At 43.5% G+C, this 14,159-nt stretch overlaps 1 protein-coding gene across 2 annotated transcripts in view; it reads left to right on the top strand.

Moving 5' to 3' along the window:
- NUSAP1 (nucleolar and spindle associated protein 1) overlaps positions 1 to 14,159 on the top strand; it is a 39,565-nt gene that overhangs the window by 22,952 nt on the left and 2,454 nt on the right. For both annotated transcript variants that reach the window (XM_066277027.1, XM_066277026.1), the window contains exons 7-10: positions 2,092 to 2,279; positions 5,414 to 5,571; positions 10,709 to 10,825; positions 13,896 to 14,004. In XM_066277027.1, the coding sequence (XP_066133124.1) occupies positions 2,092 to 2,279; positions 5,414 to 5,571; positions 10,709 to 10,825; positions 13,896 to 14,004 (572 nt within the window). The remainder of the gene's footprint in view (positions 1 to 2,091; positions 2,280 to 5,413; positions 5,572 to 10,708; positions 10,826 to 13,895; positions 14,005 to 14,159) is intronic.

Below are 14,159 nucleotides of genomic sequence, written 5' to 3'. Positions count from 1 at the left end.
ATCTTGGGTTCTCATATTTGGGTCAAAATGTATTTATCAAATCTTTTAGTTTTTTTATTTTCTTTTTTTTTTTTTTCAAGTGAAAGGGGGGAAATAATGCGACAGACTCCTGCATGCGCCCTGACTGGGATCTACCCAACAACTGCCGCCTGGGGCTGATGCTTGAACCAGACAAGCTATCCTCAGAGCCCAGGGCCAGTGCTCAAACCAACTGAGCCACAAGCTGGGTGAGAGGGAGAGAGAGAGGTACAGATGGTTGCCTCTCATGTGTGTCCTGACTACAGATCAAACCCAGTACATCCGCACACCAGGCCAATGCTCTATCCGCTTAGCCTACCAGACAGGGCCTAAATCTTTTAGTTTTATATGTGTCTCACAATATTAGCAATTCTTCTGCTTGGATGTTGAAATGAGAAGTTAACATAATTCTCTCTTTTATTTTTTTAATTGAGAGGTGGGAGACAGAGAGACAGACACACATATGCCCCAACCAGGATCCATCTGGTAAGCCCCCTATGGGGTGATGCTGTTCGCATCTTGGGCCATAGCTCTGTTGCTCTGGAACCGAGCTGTTTTAGCACCTGAGGTGAGGCCATGGCTTCATCCTCAGTGCCCGGGGCCAGCTTGCTCAAATGAGCCATGGTTGCAGAAGCAGAGGAGAGAGAGATAAGGGGGAGAGGGAGAAGTGGAAAAGCAGATGGTCACTTTTCCTGTGTACCCTGATCTGGATTCCAACCCAAGGTTTCCACATGCCAGTCTGACACTCTACTGGCTGAGCCAATCAACCAGGGCCAACAATTCTCTAGTTGTCTGTATTTCATAGGATACAATCAGAATTTTTTATCATTTGGCTTTTCATTGTGAATTTTAGTAGTCCTACCTCTGGTGCTCTGCTGGTCAGTTAATGAAGTTAACATTTCTTTTTTTTTTGGACACAGAAAGGGACAGACAGGAAGGGAGTGAGATGAGAAGCATCAATTCTTCGTTGTGGCACCTTAGTTGTTCATCAGTTGCTTTCTCATATGTGCCTTGACTGGGGCTACAGCAGAACGAGAGACCCCTTGCTCAAGCTAGTGACCTTGGGCTTCAAGCCAGCGACCTTGGGCTTCAAGCCAGCAACCATGTGGCATCATGTCTATGATCCCACACTCAAGCCACCAACCCCATGCTCAAGCTGGATAAGCCTGTGCTCAAGCCAGCGACCTCCAGGTTTCCAGCCTGGGTCCATCGCATTCTAGTCTGATGCTCTATCCTCTGCACCACAGCCTGGTCAGGTACTATTTGAAACATTTTAGAAATGCACATTCAACGGGCATGTGTCAGCTACCTCACTCATTCAGTTATTCTTTGTGTGTTGATAAAAGATTACCTAAGTGGAACTCTTCCCAGCTGCTTCAAAAAGAGCACTTCCCTCCTTCCTTTCTCTTTTCTTTTTTTAAAAGAAGCTTTTAAAACTGGTGGTGATTAGGAGTGGAACTAATTATAGATTCCACATGCTAATTATGTAATAGGTTCTTGGAGTTTGTATTTAATAAATTATATATTACCATATGTCCAAGAGAACCTATTTATTCTCCCTTTCTGGCTACAGGACCTGTTTAAGCCACTGTTTCTGTATTTAGAAAGTACCTGGGCACTTGTGAGCCAGAAAAGGCTTTCTGTACCACATTACTCAGCACAACCAAAAGTTACTGTTAAGTCAGAGTCGCCATAGCAACATTGGTGCAGGGACTTGCTCAGCCTGCCAGGCAGATAGGATAGGTTGAAATAGTGGGTACAAAGGGGTGACAGGTGGAGTTAAAGTGGGGATGAAACTGGGAAGGGGAGATAAATGGGGTGCCCCTCTGCACTTTGCCAAGCAGACAATACTAAGAGGTCAAGGGTTTTTTTGCTTTGTGAAAGAGAAACATCCATGATTTGTTATTTCACTTATTTATGCATTCATTCATTGATTTTTTTTTTTTTTTGTACGTGCCCTGACTGGGGATTGAACCTGCAACCTTGGCGTATTGGGATGATTCTCTAACCAGCTGAACGACCCAGCCAGGGACTAAGTGTTCAAGCTTTAATGGTGCATTTTCCTTTCTTTAGAAGCAATCTGTCAGTAAGGAAGTGGTGGCAACTCCAATTGGTCTCAAAGGAAGACTCTTTATGGCTTGTACTCCCGCAAGCCAGGGACACTTGCAAGGCCGGGCCCAGGGCACTGCGGATCAGAGCACCTCATGTGTGAACGGGTCAGTCAAGCACTCCACACTCTCAGGAACTAAAATGAATGTCAGGTAAAGAACTCTAAAATATGATCAAAAGCTATATGTAAATTTTAATACATTTCATGTGGACTCCATTAAATATGTTTCCATATTGATTAAAAAAAAGGATCAGGCCTGACCTGTGGTGGTGCAGTGGATAAAGCGTCGACCTGGAAATGCTGAGGTCGCCGGTTCGAAACCCTGGGCTTGCCTGGTCAAGGCACATATGGGAGTTGATGCTTCCAGCTCCTCCCCCCTGTCTCTCTCTCCTCTCTCTCTCTCTCCCTCTCCCTCTCTCTCTCCTCTCTAAAATGAATAAATAAAATTTAAAAAAAAAATAAAAAAAAATAAAAAAAGGATCAGAAAAGAGAAGTGTCAACAAATGGCTTTCATAAGTTGTAATCATTTTTCTTTAAATCTGTATTCAGTTTCTTGTTTTATCCAACTTCTCTAAGCTCACATTTGATTCATAAGTAAAGATAGAAAATAACATATATGAATATTTTTCATTTTATTAGTTTAATGTATACCTGTAAAGATATATAAAGAGAAATTTTTCCATTTACTCAAATACAAAGGTGAAGCTAATTTTTTTTTTTTTTTTTTTTTTTTGGTGAAAGAGAGAGATAAACAGGGACAGACAGACAGGAAGGGAGAGAGATGAGAAGCATCAATTCTTTGTCGCAGCTCCTTAGTTGTTCATTGGTTGCTTTCTCCTATGTGCCTGGACTAGGGGGCTACAGCAGACCAAGTGACTCCTTGCTCAAGCCAGCGACTTGGGCTCGAGCTGGTGAGCTTTGCTCAAGCCAGATGAGCTTGCCCTCAAGCCAGTGACCTCGGGGTTTCAAACCTGGGTTGTCTGCTTCCAGTCCAACGCTCTATCCATTGCCACTGCCTGGTCAGGCTGAAGCTAAATTCTTATAGAAGATCTCTCAATGAAGTGAATTAAAAAACACACTTGTCCTAAAATACGAATACTGTAACCCCTTCGGAAATACAATATCATAACTATCTGATACCCATTGATTCCTCTGTTTTGTTTGTACCTTTCCTGACATCAGGGTACCTCCTCAACTATGACTGTCCCCGCAGATGAAGATCTTCATGCTTCTTTCTTTTTTTTTTTTTTCTAGCAAGAGAGATGACAGAGAAAGAGACAGGGAAAGGGACAGACAGGCAGGAAGGGAGAGAGCTGAGAAGCATCAATACTTTGTTGCAGCTCCTTAGTTCATTGATTGCTTTCTCATATGTGCCTTGACTGGGGGGGCTATAGCATAGCAAGTGACCCCTTGTTCAAGCCAGTGACCATAGGGTCATATCTATGATCCCATGTTCAAACCGGCGACCCCGCACTCTAGTTGGTGAGCCCACGGTCAAGCAGCGACCTTGGGGCTTTGAACGTGGATCCTCTGCATCCCAGTTTACGCTCTATTCACTGCGCCACCACCTGGTCAGGCATACTCTTTAATACCAAAATTTAATCTCTCCTGTTTAAAGAGCATTTGCAGCATCTGTAGAGCTGGGGCATGGTAACACTTCCACAACTTGTGCAGTTATATGATATAGTTTTATTTTTCTTATGTGGTTATTTTTTTTTTAATTTATTCATTTTTTATAGAGGAGAGAGAGAAAGAGAGAAAGGGGGGAGGAGCAGGAAGCATCAACTCGCATATGTGCCTTGACCAGACAAGTGCAGGGTTTCAAACCAGCGACCTCAGTGTTCCAGATCGACACTTTATCCACTGCGCCACCACAGGGCAGGCCTGATACAGTTTATAAATCTTAAAAATGCCCTTTAGATTTTCATTTCATGCACTGAGTTATCTTGGAATATGAGGTGCCTATATTTGGCAGTTCTGATTGTATTTAATACTATTTAAGAACACCGTGCTCAGCCCTACTTAGATCGGTCAGTGGATAAAGCATTGTCCTTGTATTCCAAAGTCCTATTCTGGGTCAGTGCACATACGAAAAGTACCCAATGAATACACAACAAATTGAAACAACTAAGTGGAACGAATTGATGCCTCTCTTTCTCTCTCTTTCTCTTCCCCGTACCCCTACTCTATCTCAAATCAAAAGAGGGAAAAAAGAAAAGCACCATAGTCAGGGCTAGCCCTCGGTACACTGCAGTGCACAGAGCAGCCTGGACTTGACAGCAGCTGTCCTAGTTCACCAGTTGCCTTACCTCTGTTGTTGCAGTCTTTGGCAATAATTTTGGGTGTTGATTCAGGATCAGCATCAAATTACTAATTATAAGTCTAGAAGACGCCTGGTTAATCACCCCATCACAAACCCTATGCATTTTTATATCTGTCATTAGTAGATATTCATTGAATTCAAGGCACCATCAACTGAGGGCTCACCATTATTTTATGAACCAGTAAGAAAAGTTATTGGCCTACCTGACCAGGTGGTGGTACAGTGGATAGAGCAGAGTGGTACAGTCGGACTGGGATGCGGAGGACCCAAGTTCGAGACCCTGAGGTCGCCAGCTTGAGCGCAGGCTCATCTGGTTTGAGCAAAAGCTCACCAGCTTGGACCCAAGGTCGCTGGCTCGAGCAAGGAGTTACTCGGTCTGCTGTAGCCCTCCTGTCAAGGCACATATGAGAGGGCAATCAGTGAACAACTAAGGTGTCGCAACGAAAAACTGATGATTGATGCTTCTCATCTCTCTCCATTCCTGTCTGTCCCTATCTGACTCTGTCTCTGAAAAAAAAAAAGAATCAATGAAATACATTTATGACACTCTGCTATGAGTAGAGAATGGGCTATGTACCACTCAAATAAATAACATTCGTGGAAGATATAAGAATTTTCCCATTACTCATTTGGCATAGCAATCTCCTGTTCCCTCTGACATACCATTACCAGGAAGAGGAGAAATAAAGGGAGTTTTTTGACTAGCTCTGCTTTATACTGTCATTGGTCAAGACAGGGCAAGAGGAGAATACAAGCCATATTTTATAAATAAAAGTTGATAAATGATTTGCTTTAGCCTCAGTGTTTTCTGAACATGTTTAATCTGCAAAAGAGTTTCATTTATTCAGCAGTATTAATGAGGCCCTTTCACTGCTTGGTGATGGACAAGTGGATTTTTTTCAAAAGATCGATACAACTCGCTCTTGACACTACTCACATGTACTTCACTGTCCTGTGTTTAGGTTTTCAGCCACTACCAAAGATAATGAGTACAAGCGTTCACTGACCAAAACTCCAGCCAGAAAGTCTCCACATGTGACCATATCTGGGAATACCCCAAAAGGCCAGGCTATGGTTGGAACAAACAAGTTAAAGACCCCAAAGGGGAATTCTGCTACAGGTAAAATATACTGTTGGCTTATCTTTAAACCATGTAACTTCCTGAAATTAAGTGTATCTGCTTCCTTGAACCCTCTCAATATCTGTAAAATTAAAAGCAAACTTTCACCATAGGACAGGTTTCCTTTTATACTCGTGTGGGAAATGCCAGACACACAAACAAAAACTAGTATCTGTCTGAGAACTCAGGACTCCATCCTGTCCAAGAAGAGTCCTAAGATGGTGGACCCTCCCTGAAGAGCATTAAGCCCCTTCTCAGACCCAGGGATTAGAAAGAGGATCATAGTACTCACTGCAGCCTCTGAATGGTCCTGCGGGACTTTGAAACTAATAGGACCCTGGAGTTCATGAAATAAATGACAGACTGGTAGACTGGGTAAGCCAGAAGCCATATAGATACTCTTGTACCCGCTGTCCACTTTGATTATCATCTATAATGACCAGGTGGTTTTCAAAAGAATACTGTAAAACTATGAGAAGGTTTAAAACAGTATCACCAGCCCTGGCCAGTTGGCTCAGTAGTAGAGCATCAGCCCAGCGTGTGGAAGTCCCGGGTTTGATTCCCGGCCAGGGCAAACAGGAGAAGTACCCATCTGTTTCTCCAACCTTCCCCCTCTCCTTTCTTTCTGTCTCTCTCTTCCCCTCCCGCAGCCAAGGCTCCATGGGAGCAAAGTTGGTCTGGGCACTGGGGACGGCTCCATGGCCTCCGCCTCAGGTGCTAGAATGGCTCTGGTTGCAATGGAGCAATGCCCCAGATGGGCAGAGCATCGCCTCCTGAAGGGCATGCTGTGTGGATCCGGTCGGGCACATGTGGGAGTCTGTCTCTTTACCTGCCTGCTTCTCACTTCAGGGAAAAAAAACAGTATCACCAACAGGTTGAGACTTGTTTTAGAACTGAGTGTGTCAAGGTTCTCCTGAGATTCCTATTGAATATGTCCACCAGGAGCCTTGACTACACAGAAAGGATTACCCGACTCCCTGAGACTGGAGGAGTCCAGGCTGGAGGAGAGGATTGTTGTTGGTAGTAACCAGTGTGGAGACTCGGCTTAATAATTTCTTCATGCCTTAAAGGCCTAAATTAAAGATTGAATAGTTAGCTAAATTTCAAGAAGTCCAGAGGTGGAAATAGCAAATTTGTATGATTTCTCCTCAAAATGACCTCTCATTCCCACCCTAACCCTTATTGTTATCTATACCAGCTAACAAACATTCCATGTAACACTAAATCATTCCTGTAGCACTCTCACTTACAGGAGCACTCCCGTGCCTTCTCCATCCTCCTCCCTTTCTTCCTCTCTTGTGGTTCTCCTTGCCTTTCTTTATCCTAAACTCTAATAGACCCTAGGAGACTTGCAACCAAGGGAGCAATTAGTAGAATAGCACCTTGTCCTGGCCTAACCTGAACCTGTCTCTCAGGACCCCTTTTCTTTGTCCACTTAGTCCCTTCTGAATGTATTCCTGCACAGCTAGTTCTTTTATTTGCTGCCAAAAAAAGTTCTGTGGCATGGGAAGAAAGAGACTTGGAGCCCTGGCCAAGTAGCTCAGTTGGTTAGAGCGTTGTCCCGATACACTAAAGTTGCGGGTTCAGACCCCAGTCAGGGCACATACACGAATCAACCAATGAATGCATAAGTAAGTGAAACAATTGACGTTTCTCTCTCACCCTTACTCTCTAAAATCAATAAATAAAAATAAAGAAAGAATGGCGCTTGGGATGTCAAGAGGGCAGTGCTAAAAAATAGAGGGCGGACCTGCCTAAAGCACGACGCTGTCATTTTACAGACATCATTAAGTCCTCCGATCTCACTGAGCAGCAGACACCAACCTTATGATGAGAAAGAAATGTCAAGTGCTCTCAGATAGGACATGAGGCAGAAACTTAATGTTTATCATATTCTGAGCTTTCTCCTCTAAGTAATTCAGGGGTATGCCTAGTTGGAATTAGATATTTTATTTTTTCACCATTTATCAAATATGAATTTTATAAAAAGGAAGTCAAACTGCATGATTTATTTTTCCTGTGATTTGCTTCATTCATTCAGCATGTTTTAAGAATCATCCATATTGATAAAATAGCTAAAGCTCAATCATTTTCACTTAATTTTTTTTTAATTTATTGATTTTATTTTATTGATTCATTTTTAAGTGAGAGGAGGAGAGATTCAGAGAGAGACTCCCACATGCACCCTGACCGTGATCCACCCAGCAACTCCCATCAAGAACTGATGCTCGATTCAACCGACCTATCCTCGGCACCTGGGGCCGAGGCCTGAACCAATTGAGCCACTTGCTGCCGAGGGGAAGAGAGAGGGAGGGGAAGAGAAGCATATAGTCGCTTCTCTTGTGTGCCCTGACCAGGAATTAAACCTAGGATGTTAGTATGCTGGGCTGATGCTCAATCCATTGAGCCGAATGGTTTGGGCTAATGATTTTAGAGAGAGAGAAAAGGAAACATTGATTAGTTGTTTCACTTATTTATGTTCTTGTATGTGCTTTTACTGATGATTGAACCTGTAACCTTGGCATATCAGGACACCACTCTACTCAACTGAGCTACCCAGTTAAGGCCCATTTTCAATGGTACGGATAGATTTTCATTTGTACATTTTACTGCTGATGGATATGTGGTTATTTCCAACTTTTGTTATTATATGTAATGCAGCTATGACCATTCTTGAACATCTGCACATGTGCAAGTGTTTCTTTAGACCTGGGAGTGGGGCTGCTAGTTAGAAGGGTCTGGACTGACTGAATTGTACCAATTTATATTCTAATCAACAGTGTGAGTGTCCCATTACTCACCTTCCTACCACAACTTGACATAATGGGATAGTTTAAACATAGGGGTTTTGTGCTTGTTTTATTTATTTAGATTTTCCTATATTCTTTTATATATACAGTAAAGCGTTAACATTTGACAGTGGCCTGAATGCAGCCTCGTGCAGAGAGGAATATAAAATGTGTGCCAGTAATAAGGTACCCAACTGTAGCAAAAATTTGAGTTACTAATTTATACCAACCTGGTATATATATAACTTTTATGATACAAAAATACACATTCTTAAACAGAGCCTAGCCTGACCTGTGGTGGCGCAGTGGATAAACCGTCGACCTGGAAATGCTGAGGTCGCCGGTTTGAAACCCTGGGCTTGCCTGGTCAAGGCACATATGGGAGTTGATGCTTCCAGCTCCTCCCCCCTTCTCTCTCTCTGTCTCTCCTCTGTCTCCCTCTATGTCTCTCTCTCCTCTCTAAAAATGAATTTTAAAAAACTTAAAAAAAAAAAAACGAACAGAACCTAACCAGGTAGTAGATAGTCAGCCTAGTATGCTGAGGACCCACATTTGAAACCCCAAGGTCGCCGGCTTGAGTGTGGGCTCACCAGCTTGGGTGCGGTGTCACTGGCTTGAACCCAAAGTTCACTGGCTTGAGCAAGGGGTCACTGACTCAGCTGGAGCCCCCAGTCAAGGCTCATATGAAAGCAATCAGTGGGCCCTGGCTGGTTGGCTCAGTGGTAGAGCATCAACCTGGCGTGTGGAAGTCCTGGGGTCAATTACCGGTCAGGACACACGAGAGAAGTGACCATCTCTTTATCATCCCCTCACCCTTCTCGCTCTCTCTCTCTCCCTCTCCCCCCTCTCCTTCCCCTCCTCCCCCTCCTCCCATAGCCATGGCTTGTTTGATTCGAGCTTGTTGGCCCTGGCCTCAGAGGATGGCTCTGTAGAACCTCTACCTCAGGCACTAAAAAGAGCTCAGTTGTGAGCATGGGCCACAGATGGGCAGAGCATTGGCCTCAGATAGAGGTTGCCTAGTGTATCCCGGTTGGGGCACATGCTGGAGTATGTCTCTCTCCCCTCCTCTCACTTAAAACAGTAAAATAAAATCTTTAAAGATATAAGAATAAAGAAAAAAGAAAGCAATCAATGACCAACTAAGGTGCCGCAACTATGAGTTAATGCTTCTCATCTCTCTCCCCTTCTATGTCTGTCTGTCTTGTCTGTCTCTCTCTCATAACAAACAGCTATGAATCTTTTGATCTATATGTAATTAGGTTAGGTTCCTTGCAGACTTTATATCTGTGTTAATGAAATGTTACTATTAGTAATTTATATTATTTTTTTATTATTTTTTTGTTTGTTTGTATTTTTCTGAAGCTGGAAACAGGGAGAGACAGTCAGACATTCCCGCATGTGCCTGACCGGGATCCACCCGGCACAACCGCCAGGGGGCCATGCTCTGCCGCTCCGGGGCGTAGCTCTGCCGCGACCAGAGCCACTCTAGCGCCTGGGGCAGAGGCCAAGGAGCCATCCCCAGCGCCCGGGCCATCTTTGCTCCAATGGAGCCTTGGCTGCGGGAGGGGAAGAGAGAGACAGAGAGGAAGGAGGGGGGGTGGAGAAGCAAATGGGCGCTTCTCCTATGTGCCCTGGCCGGGAATCGAACCCGGGTCCCCCGCATGCCAGGCCGATGCTCTACCGCTGAGCCAACCGGCCAGGGCCAGTAATTTATAATTTTTAATCAGAGTAAATAGTATAAAAGAAACAGCCTGAAAAATTACTGTTACTTTTTGTGTGTGTGTGTGTGTGTGACAGAGACAGACAGGGAAAGAGATGAGCATCAAGTCTTTGTTGCGGCACCTTAGTTGTTCATTGATTGCTTTCTCATATGTGCCTTGACCGTGGGCCTTCAGCAGACTGAGTAACCCCTTGCTCGAGCCAGCGACCTTGGGCTCATGCTGGTGAGCCTTGTTCAAGCCAGATGAGACTGCACTCAAGCCAGCAACCTCAGGGTTTTGAACCTGGGTCCTCCACATCCCAGTCCAACGCTCTATCCACTGCACCACCACCTAGTTAGGCACTCAGTTACTTCTTTAAAGAGGATTCTAAACTCCCAGCTTATCCTAGGAAATGTCATAATGTTTAGACTATTTGGGGAGCAGCTAACAGAGGAAACAAATCTCAGTGGTTAACTTTTCTGTTACTCTTCCTCCTCCTTTCCTTTTTAAACCTACATCTGTTGAGGTTTAAGATTGAGAAGTGAAACTTTAATTAATATATATATATAAAAAACAGGTATTTTTTCTTTAAGTAAGCCTTTGAGTTTTGTGTGTTGGCTTTTTACTTTTTTTTTTTTTTTCTTCTAGTTATTACCCCACTGAAGTTGACAGCTGAAGCAGCACAGACTCCGGTCTCCAATAGAAAACCAGTGTTTGATCTCAAAGCAAGTTTGTCTCGTCCCCTCACCTATGAGCCACACAAAGGTATGTGGGGAGTTTTTGAGGTAGAAGGCATGCAAAGACTTAGAATTAACCAATCTCGCACCTAAGGATATGATTCGGTTGGAAGCCTTACCTGACCACCTAGAATTCCAGCCCCTACCCCCCATGAACAAAAAGAATGTCTATTAAACAAATACTAAATACTTGATTCACTTACATTTTTGTAACCCAAAGACATAATATATTAATAATCAATATTGCTACAGAGAATTAATAAAATTTCAGCCAAAATCAAGAAACTTAGAAGTTAGCCTGTGGGTAAATGAATGTTTCCTTTACTGCTTTCAAAGGATCCCAGGCTCGCTGAGAACCACCGGTCCAATGACCTGGGACATTTATTGGCCAGATGTCATTCTTGAGCTTAAAATATCAATATTTAATGTGATTTATCTTTCAGTGCTTTCAGAATTTTTTAAAGAAAACTTTCCACAGGAGCCCCTGGCCAGTTGGCTCAGTGGTAGAGTGTTGGCCCTCTATGTGGATGTCCTGGGTTAAATTTCTGGTCAGGGCACACAGGAGAAGTGACCATCTGCTTCTCCACCCTTCCTCCTACCTCCTCTCTCCCTCCCTCTCTCTCTCTCTCTCTCTCTCTCTCTCTCTCCCTCCCACCTCCCGCCCCCCCACAGCCATGGCTCAAATGGTTTGAGCAATTTGACCCCAGGTACTGAGGATGGCTCTATGGCCTCGCCTCAAGCATCAAAATAGCTCAGTTGCCCAAGCAATGGAGCAGTGGCCCCAGATGGGCAGCCCCGTAGGAGGCTTGCCAGGTCAATCCCAGTCAGGGCACATGCAGGAGTCTGTCTACCTCCCTGCCTCTCAATTAAAAAAAAAAAGTATGAAAATAGAAAATCATGACCTATCAAGACAGGTCATAATCTATACAAATAAAGCAGTATATAAAATCTGGAAGTTTGGTCACAGTTCTAAAGCCAACAAAATGTTCCCACTTGTTCCATTCCAAATACAATTTAATAGGTAACAGCAATAACAAATTGCACAGGTGAAATACCATTTTAATATTAAACGTAATACTTATGTAACCTTGGGATAAACTACTTGGTTGCATTGGTGTTTTTTAGATTTTATTATTTTCAGAGAGAGAGGAGAGATAGAGAAGGTTAGTGGTGGGGGGGGCGGAGCAGGCAGCATCAACTCCCATATGTGCCTTGACCAGGCAAGCCCAGGGCTTCCAAGCAGCAACATCAGGGTTCCAGGTCCACGCTTTATCTACTGTGCTGCCTCATTTCAGGCATGATGGCTTCTTTAATGTGCTGTGCAATGGAAGTCGTTTTTTCTATGAAGGTTTTCTTGTGTCTTTCCAAGGATTAAAAAATAGAATTTAAAAAAAACCACATTATTGCCTGACCTGTGGTGGCACAGTGGATCAAGCGTTGACCTGGAACGCCAGGGTCGCCAGTTCGAAACCCTGGGCTTGCCTGGTCAAGGCACATATAGGAAGCAACTACAGTGAGTTGATGCTTTCTGTTCTCCCCCATCTCTCTCTGTGTCTCTCCTCTCTCCAAAAATCAATCAATAAATAAATTTTATTTAAAAAAACCCAACAACACATTATTTAGAGAAGAAATGCAGTTTATATCTGTGGAATATGAAATTAAAGTTAATAAAAGATTGTTCTGGCGCCTGACCAGGCGGTGGCGCAGTGGATAGAGTGTCGGACTAGGATGCGGAAGGACCCAGGTTCAATACCCCGAGGTCGCCAGCTTGAGCGCGGGCTCATCTGGCTTGAGCAAAAAGCTCACCAGCTTGGACCCAAGGTCACTGGCCCCAGCAAGGAGTTACTTGGTCTGCTGAGGCCCCTGGTCAAGGCACATATGAGAAAGCAATCAATGAACAACTAAGGTATCACAATGAAAAACTGATAATTGATGCTTCTCATCTCTCTCCATTCCTGTCTGTCTGTCCCTATCTATCCCTCTCTCTGACTCTCTCTGTCCCTGTAAAAAAACCAAAAACAAAAGATTGTTCTGGCAAGTTAGCTCAGTCAGAGCAGTGGTCCCCAACCCCTGGGTCGCGGACTGGTACCAGTCCATGGGCCATGTGGTACCAGTCCGCAGAGAAAGAATAAATAACTTACATTATTTCCGTTTTATTTTTTTTTTTTTTATTTATTTATTCATTTTTTAGAGAGGACAGAGAGAGGGAGAGAGAGAGACAGAGAGGGAGAGAGAGAAGACAGAGAAGGGGGGAGGAGCTGGAAGCATCAACTCCCATATGTGCCTTGACCAGGCAAGCCCAGGGTTTTGAACCGGCGACCTCAGCATTTCCAGGTCGACGCTTTATCCACTGTGCCACCACAGGTCAGGCCCGTTTTATTTATATTTAAGTTTGAACAATGTTTTATTTTTTAAAAATGACCACATTCCCTGTTACATCTGTCTAAGACTCTTGACGCTTGCCTTGGTCATGTGATACATTTATCCGTCCCACCCTAAAGGCCGGTCCGTGAAAATATTTTCTGACATTAAACCAGTCCGTGGCCCACAAAAGGTTGGGGACCACTGAGTTAGAGCATCATCCTGAATCACCGAAGTTGCAGGTTCAGTCTCCAGTTATGCACATACAGGACACAACCAATGAATGCACAACTAAGTGGAACAACAAAATGAATACTTCCCTCTCTCGTTCTCTTTCTTGCTCCCCCTCTGCCTTCATCTCTTTAAAATCAATCAATTAAATTTTTTTTTATTATTAATGAAAGATTTACACTGTCAAATGTCTATTAAAACAAAGGATAGCCCTGGCCAGGTAGCTTAGTTGATTGTCATCTCAATACACCAAGGTCTGGGTTTGATCCCCCATGAGGGCACATACAGAAATCAATCAATGAATGTATAGATAAGTGGGATAAGTCAATGTTTCTCTCTCTCTCTCTCTCTCTCTCTCTCTCCATTCCTCTCTGTAAATCAGTAATTTAAAAAAAATTTTTTTTAAGTATAAATGTTGGTAGCAAGCAAGTAGCCACAGATGAATAAAATTGGGAATATAAATACAAGAATTATATTAATCTGTCTTTGTCTCTGTCCTAAACTAGGAAAACTGAAACCATGGGGACAATCTAAAGAAAATAAATGTCTAAATGACCATGTAAACAGAGTTAGCTTCCACAAGAAAACTTACAAGCAACCTCGTTTCCAGACCAGGTGAGTACATAATTATCCAGGATTTTGAAAAACTGTATGTAAAAGCAGAGCTTCTGAGGGATAGAGTCTCAGTAAGTGGTGTTTAAGAAAAGACTGCAAGTAGAATCAATCACATATACAACTTGCTAAGAGGCATATGTACGCCTAGACCCCAC

Source organism: Saccopteryx bilineata, chromosome 4 (genome assembly GCF_036850765.1).
Source record: "Saccopteryx bilineata isolate mSacBil1 chromosome 4, mSacBil1_pri_phased_curated, whole genome shotgun sequence".
NCBI lineage: Eukaryota > Metazoa > Chordata > Mammalia > Chiroptera > Emballonuridae > Saccopteryx > Saccopteryx bilineata.
Note: the sequence above shows the minus strand (reverse complement) of the source record. Positions and strands in the feature narration are given on the sequence as shown.